Source organism: Monopterus albus, unplaced genomic scaffold, assembly GCF_001952655.1.
Source record: "Monopterus albus unplaced genomic scaffold, M_albus_1.0 scaffold34.1, whole genome shotgun sequence".
In the NCBI taxonomy this organism is placed as follows: domain Eukaryota; kingdom Metazoa; phylum Chordata; class Actinopteri; order Synbranchiformes; family Synbranchidae; genus Monopterus; species Monopterus albus.
Genome location: NW_018127914.1, coordinates 5,141,972 through 5,150,078, shown reverse-complemented (window position 1 = coordinate 5,150,078; position 8,107 = coordinate 5,141,972). Strand labels below are relative to the sequence as shown.

At 43.7% G+C, this 8,107-nt stretch overlaps 1 protein-coding gene across 1 annotated transcript in view; it reads left to right on the top strand.

Moving 5' to 3' along the window:
• myo1g (myosin IG) overlaps positions 1-8,101 on the top strand; it is a 31,350-nt gene extending 23,249 nt beyond the window's left edge. The window contains 1 exon segment of the mRNA XM_020597576.1: positions 7,443-8,101. Coding sequence (XP_020453232.1) covers positions 7,443-7,605 — 163 coding nt within the window. The 3' untranslated portion in view covers positions 7,606-8,101.
• Positions 8,102-8,107: the final 6 nt, after the last annotated feature.

The following is an 8,107-nucleotide window of genomic DNA, read 5'->3' as shown; positions in this document are numbered from 1 at the left end:
TAGGTGTGTGTTTGTCAGTATGTGGGTGTCTGTTTACTAAGAGAGTGGTAGTATGAGTGTGTTTGGTGGCCGGGGGGTTGGACCCATGGACCATCTGCTGGGACAGCTGGGGGACTATGAGTGGACTAAAGACAGGATTTAGGGTATGATCTACCCTGGCCTTAAAAGATTGAGGAGGATTCTTTACTTAAAAGGCAATTTTGAAATTTTATTATTTAAGACTCTTTCTATACTAGCTGTGAACCAAGTTTACAGCCCTTTTAAAGACACAGTACTCTCTCCCATTTTACTTTATCACTTGTCCTCCCCTCCTCTGCCTATTATTTGTTTTCATTTACTCCATCCCTTCCTCCAGAATTTTCTCTGCTCTTTTCCAATTCAGCGGTTTTGTTTGTGAATATGGCTAGACCTTAGGACAGCACTGCATTAATAGCAATCTTCTGGGTCACCCCTCCCTTCCTAGTGTAGCAAGAAAATGGAAAGGGGGAAAAACATCATTAACCTCAAAGCAGATGTAAGTGGTCCTGTGACGTGGCTTTAATGACCAAAGAGAAGCACCAGCACACATAGTAACCTGTTACTGATGTCAAAGGACTTGTTGACTTTCTTGTTCAACCTCATTAGACCACAACAGTTTGTCAGTTAGTGTAGGTGCTGGCAAAATCAGCCCTTTATTCTAAATTCATTTTTTAGGTCATGAAAGGCCTGAAATAGCCTCCTGTGTTTGTCTGCCTCCTCTCTTTTTCTCCCTCAGTGGCTGTCCTCAATGTGTTCACCCGTCAGTCTGTCCTGCCGGCTGGAGCAACAGGAGAGCGAGGCAGCTTGTGCTCTTCGATCAGCTTGCCCCCCTGTGCTCTGTGCCTCGTTTTCCCTTGAGGTTTTTCCACCTCACAGCTTCTGGTCTGGTTCTTGTTTTGGTTGCTCACACGGCACAGGATCAGAGCTTGTGCTGCTTTGATCATATGGAGAGTAACTATGGCAACAGCCTTTAACCTAGGTGGATGTAAATAGTGTATTTTAACACTGACCCATTTCCTTCTCATTCCCTGGCAGGTCATGTGGTTCAGTGATTTTATGTTTCCCAGTCTGGCCTCAAAGTCCGGCCTGAATCTTGCTGTTGATTACAACTGGACTGTATCAAACAGGCTGACTGCCATCTTCATCTGTGTGAATAATTCAACCTTGAAATACTGTACATGCAGAAAATACTTTTGTCCATGACCTATAGACACATTATAGCTGTTAGCTTACATCAAATCTTAACATTTTATTGTAAAATAACCATAAACAGGTGAGCAAAAAAGTGTATCCATGTATGTGTATGTATGTGTTCATTATGTCCCTGCTTACAAAAAAGAAGTCAGTGTGAAGCAGACATGAATGGTGAAGGAGAAGTGATACGATGGTAGAATTTCAACGGCATGGGTGGGAAACAGTGATCGTGTTGTGATAGGCAGTGAATACTACTTCCTATTTTTAGATGAGCTCATTCCCACATGTTTACACCAAAGACCTCATCCGTACTGGAGTTGTGGTTTTCATAAAAATGTCCTGACCGTGGCTCCAGCTCGACTCTTACACTTTCTGTGTGAGCACCAAAAAGTCTCTTTGGTGGACCTTGAAACTGCATCAGCATCAAAAGACCTCTTTGTGTCAAACGTCACATGCATGCTGCCTCTAAATAGACAGTGCAACAGATGGATTCCTCAGCAACACTTTTCTTCTCCTTATCGGGTAGTATACATCAGTTCATCAGTAAAAAACTGTTTTTATCTCAACAAAGCACATTTAGCTGAAGATTTTTGGGCCGATAGGATGAGTTCAATAACAACCATCTCTAACAGGGAATAGCATTTGATTGATGAGATGCTAGACCGACTGACTCCTGTTAAACTGCTTTGCTCTGATCTGAGAAGCATGTTGGTGGTCTTGAGAATTAATCAGAGCGAAGGATATTGTTGAAGCCAGTGCTAATAAAGCATAGCACACCACACTTGATAACGTATGATGCAAGCTGTGGGCGTGTATGAGACGACAGCATTGGCTTTAGGCCTTAAACCATGTTCTCACGCTTATAAAGAGCACTCACTACTTGTGTTGTCTCTGCTATTGTTACAGTGTGAGTCATTTTTTTCAGCATGCCCCCCAAGGAGACGCAAGACGCAGGGTGCACCTGTTGAGATAGGCCCACTGTTTCTAATGATGGTGATTATAATGGATGAGATCGGCAATGACGCTAAAGGGAACCCAGTGGGGTGGTCTGCTCCCCCCATTTGGCCCAGCCACCTCACACCCGAAGACTGGAGTGGCTTCAGCCCACGGTGCCCCTGCTGTCGTGGTCGCAGATGCTGCTGTTTCCCCAGTAATGGTTGCCAGGCAGCCGGGGGAAGTGCTAATTAAGATTGCAGAAGGAAATTGCAGGCTTGTCTTGACAAGGCGGTGTTGAGTCAGGTGGAGAAGGTGGGGGTGGCCTGTGGCATGGAGGGCAGGTGACATTGATGAATGGAAAATGAGTGAGTTGAGTATGAGTCGGTGTCCTCCTGTAATTTGATCATCTTCTTAATTATGAGTGTATACATGGAACTGTCTGCAAAACTGTCACAGCACATTTAAAGCTGTGCTGCAGGAAACCAGTGCATCATCATCTGTTTGCGAATGCCAGGCCGGTTGTTAGATGTTTCTTAAAGTTTTGTATTGATGACTTAATGTTTACTTTTAATTGATGAGAGGGTGTTATGGATTTGTCTGTAATGTTTGTGTTGTTTGTTTGGAATATTGGTGCTGTTACGGCCGAGCCGTATCTGAACAAAGGCAGGACTCAAGAAGGTGCAGTACTCGTAACCAGGCTAGAGAAATATTTATTTTTAATAAAGACCAAAAAGGAAATAAGGGAGGCGGCACGTGTCAGGCGTAGAGATTCTGCTGTGGGTCTCGGGCAGCTGGGGCTGTGGTAATGACTGGACCGCTGGAGGAGCAACCCGGGGTCGGAGGAGAGGTGGCGCACACTGTACTGGAACAGAGAAGGAGAGTGTGAGGGAGGACAACGGACAGATGAGGGAAAGATGAAAAGGGCACAAGGACAGATGACCTGCATGAGGGATGGCTGAATCAGAGAGTCTTGTGTTACAGCACGAAGACAGGAGTAAGTTCCGAAGCTTGGCCAGCCCGGGCACTTAATACAAATCTCAGGAGAAGAACTCAGGACGGAAGGGCGGAGCCCGCAGTGTAACAGATGGCAGCAGGTAACAGTTCAAACAAACTCAAGGAAGCACTCCTCAGGTAATCAGTTCAAACAAAAGGTAAAGCACACCTCAGTTAATCACGCCACAAAAACGAAACACAAAAAAACACTCCTCATTTACGCAGTTCAGATACTAAAAGGTAAATACTTCTCAGGAGTACAGTTCGTAAAATAAATGAAACTTAAGGCAATCGTCATCAGATCGGTTCAGTCAGCAGAACAACATGATTTTTACCAGAATAGTTCGACGTTGGGAAACACGGGGATGGTGCACGTACCATATGCGAAGCTACCGTCTGACTGAAGAGAGATCATCTGGCGACGAGGACACACCAACGCCGTGCTTAAGTGCTGCTCTGATGAATGAGAGCAGGTGTGCCTCGTCGCCGAGAGTGTGCTCTTGCGTGAGCGGGGGAGGAGTGGCCCCGATGCCTGCTGAGGAGGTGCTGGGAGAGGCTCGATCCCTGGATGCAACAGGTGCAGCTGTGGAAAAAGAGATTTACTGGTTAACTGAAGATTAATCAGGACTTTTTTGAAGGAGAGTATAACAATTGGAAAATATGCTTACTTTCTTTATGGCAGATTAAGATGATGTTTTTTTCTTGAGCAAAAAAATGATGCTTATCCTGAAGGTTTACAAATCTGCCTCATACACAAACAGAGACCTGAGGGAAATGACAGAAAACACTGCAGTCTCAGGCGATGTCTCAGTTCAAAACAGATACTGGTCCACTACAGACACATTCTGCTACCTGGCTTACAGCTAACATCCGGAGTTGATGAATTGACTCTTTGGGGCAAGTAAACAAATGGTCCAGCTGTGCACATGGTCAGTTTTCTAACAGGCATGTCAGGATTCTAATAATTCTCTTGTCATACTCAACCTCAACCACTCCTCCATTTCATCTTCTGTCTGTCGCTCTGCCTCTTATTTGGGTTTGACGTCCGCTGACCCGATTCAGGTTTTGCCCTGTTCTGTCAGTCTTCAGACACCTCTGCCGTTTGATCCCCTCCTGAGACCCAATTATCTCGGTGACACTGATGGAGAGGGGAAAGGAGGAGGGCACAATTTGGAAAGGAGGCAGGAGTTAGATGGGAGGGGGAGGCACTGAGGAGAAAGGGTGATGCAATGATGACCACCACTTCTTTTGTGCAGTTTGAGCCTGATATCAGGTGCTCTTCTCTCTCATTAACATTGGCAAATTAAAGGTGCTAACCTTAGGCACAGAGCTGTTTTTCTCTGCTGCTTCAGTCACCCTGAGTGTTACTGCATGTACAGGGTGTTTGTGTAACAGAAACAGAAAGTGAGAGTTGTCTTTACATGAGAGAGATTTTGTGTGATATTTTGATCCTGTGTATGGGATCATTAGGAGCAAGACTCAAAACTTCTCTGCTTGTTCACTGCTGAGATGTACAACCACTTTCTCCATGTTATCATTATAGTGTCGATCAGAAAAACTTGCATTCTGTTGTTGTGGCATGTTCCTCCAGGGTTTGACTACATTTTCCTGATTTCTTGAGGTTATTTGAACCCTTTTAAAGAGCCGTCCCTGGTAGGCTAGTGGTTAAGGTGCAGCGCTTTCACCGCAGCGCCCCAGGTTCGAGTCAGGGTTGCATCAGGAAGGGCATCCGGCGTAAAACATGTGCCAAATGTCAACATGGAAGTCATCAGTGTGACGATTTGCTGTGGTGACCCTTAAACGGGAAAAGCCAAAAGTTGCTTTCTTTCTATTTGAACCCTTTTAAAGATTTTTTAAATAAACCTCACTGCAGTAAAACCGAGATAATCTAGGAGATAAAAGAACTATGTACAGGTCACCTGTGATAAGGACTTTATTTTGTACTAATTGTTATTTTGTTTAAAATCAGTCCTTTTTTCTTTGGAAACTGGGGCTGTATTCATATCACTTGGGGTGCTAATAATCTTGCTGTAAATTGCCATCACAGCTACAGAATTAATTTAATTTCAGTGGACTGTTCACAAGTGCTGATGCCAGCCCAGGTATAGCTGCTTTAATTTGACAGAAGTGCTATGAAGTAGGCACTGACTCTGATCTAGTTAAAATATTTAGGATAGTGAGTCCTTCTTTTTGTGACTGTTGAAGAGAAATGTGTTTTTTTCTGCTGAGAAATGTTATTAATAGAAGAACGTGGTCATCCTCCAGCAGGAAACACCATTAAAGAAGAGTGTTCTGTCAGTAGAAACATCTTTTATCTGTGATGGCACATTATTCCCTGGGAGGGACTTCTGTACAGGCACAGTGTGTTGATCTGATTTACCCACAATGGGACAAACAGCAACATGGTGTAGCACCAGGCTCACTGGATATGCCTCAACACACATACAACTCATCTGCAAAAAATAAAATGACCTGTAATTCTCCATAATGAAGACACCAGAGGCTGGCATTCACATCAGATTAGTAGCATCCAGCATCAGATCAAGCATCATCAGCAGAAATAAGAGCTTTGGTACGTTCTTCATCATGGCAGATCGGTACAACTTCCAGGTCGAGTGACGATTGAGGGCTGAGGAACGATAAAATAAGGCATTCACTCACCATCTACAAACTCAGAGGGCAAAGACAAAAGTGTCACTGTTTTTACTGTCCCCCACAGAGGCCATTGTGAACTAAATTTACAAAATTTAAACCATGTAAATTCTCATTTAAAATCCATTTTTTCAAATAATAGCTGAAACAGCAAAAGTGGTGACAGCAGCTGTGAACATAAAATAATGATTGGGTTAAAAGTGGTTAAAATTGCATATTTCTTTTCTTTTACTAGAACCCCTCATGGAACAACAAGTCCTCATACCTAAGTGACAAAAGAAGCTGTTTTTCTGTGCTTTTCAAAACTGCATGTCACGTTACAGTATTCATATTGCCAAACTCCAAGGTTAAAATAGGGTTACGTTTAGGCAACTAAAACCACTTGGTTAAAGTTTCAGGAAAGATTGTGGTCATGGTTAAAAGAAAACAATGCTGATTGTTGGTTGGAGTGTCAGCCACCCACCCCAGACCTCCTCCCTGAGAGGCTTTATTTTATTTCAGATTGAATATGCCGAGGCACAGAGCCTAGAGAACACAAACTCTGTCCAAATACTTACAGCCTGGACTAATTAACAGGAAAAAAATCTTAGATTTGGGCCAATGTGACATAATGGCTCTTGTTTGTCTCCAGGCTGTGTCTGAACAGAAGCACTGACATGAGGAGTGACAGTTATATTTAGATCGCTATACTGAATCGCAGCCACAGACAAGCTCCCCTCTATTCAGCAGAAACTTGCACATTGCTGAGCCACAGCCTGTCGTCCACTGCCCTCGGGCACAGCCAGAGGGTTTTCTCAACACGCTCCAGCGGTGTCTGGTTTCATTTTTGGTAGCCAGCATGATGAGATCAGTACCTCACACAAATCCATACTTTGTGGAGGTCAGTGAGTTTCTGTGTCAGGTCCCCCCAGGCAGCTGGTCTAGGGGGGTCAGGGTTTTAATGAAGAGCCAATTGGGACTGTGGAAAGGGAGAGCAAGGCCACACCTGTCGGAGTGACTTACAATATAATCAGCCACAACACAGCTTTGGAAATGTGCAGTGACTGAGTTCAAAGAGTGTGAGTGCAAGAAGTGACTTGTTCTAAATTTAAGCTCTGCCTCAGCTTTCTGACGTCTGCTGTCCACAAATGGCTGTTTGGCAAATATGATTCTGCGTCTGCCTTTTAAAGCCTTCAGTTTGGATTCAAACAAAGTGTCTACCCTGCTAGAAAACCACCAACCCCATATGAATACATTCATAAGAGGAATCCCTTCACAAGTGGGAATATCAACCATGCTCCGGTCCTCCAGCCTCCAACTGTGATGTACAGCAGGCGGATACAGTAAAGGTCTGCATGTATGCAGAGACGGAACCATGTGCATGGTCAGCTTGTGTTTGGCGGAGCAGTGGGGCTGAGGATGCAGGGTCCCTGAGGGCCGAGAGGAAGCAGCGACTTCACAGTGGGAAGTCTTGGGAAATGCCCACAGTTCTAAGATTTTTCTTAGAATCTCGTCACTAGGAGCAACTCTTTAAACTGGGAAAGAAATAAGAAATATGGAGATGGGTAATAAATGAACAATCAAAGTTCTTGGATTGGGGAAATAAAACTGTCGATAAAGTGTCACAAGTGTAGCTAACAGAAACGTGTGTTTGTCTTTTTGCCCTGCAGTATAAGAAAAGTCCATTTCCCTGTGAGGGTTTGCTGTTCAGCTGTGCAGCTTCAAATGCGAAGAAAACTCAAGATCGTCACTGTTGAAACCAAACCTGGCCAGAGCAGCGTGGACTTCAAAAAGAGCCGAGACGGATTCATCCTGCTGGTCCCCAGCAACTAAACGAGCCATCCGGCCCAACCAGTAACAGCATGGCCTCATGAACCTGGCCGCTGCAGCTCAGTGAGGTTTGCTTAAGCAACAATGATATTAGGACACTGTTGGTGGCAGGAAGCTTGTGTTCTTGAAAAGTTTAAATATTTTTTACAAAGGTTTCAAAGTATTAACCCAGGGCAGAGTTTTAATCCTGAGCTGCAGCGGGGCAATATTCACAGGTCAATGACACAGAAACTGAATGGTTTTGAAGGAAAAATTGTGAAATTTGAATTTTTTATGATGTACAGAAACTCAGGACACAGCTGCAGTACATACTGTATATGAAGTTACATGTGACATTTGAAGATATTTTTAATTACATCTTGAACAAAACCATAAAAAATGCACTTTCTTAATGGAAAAAATGTACATCACCTTGCATAAATGCAACCAAGACAAAATATTTCTATAGTAGTTATAATGTAAATTGATTCTATAAGTCTTATTTTTTGTGCATTATCTCCTGCTG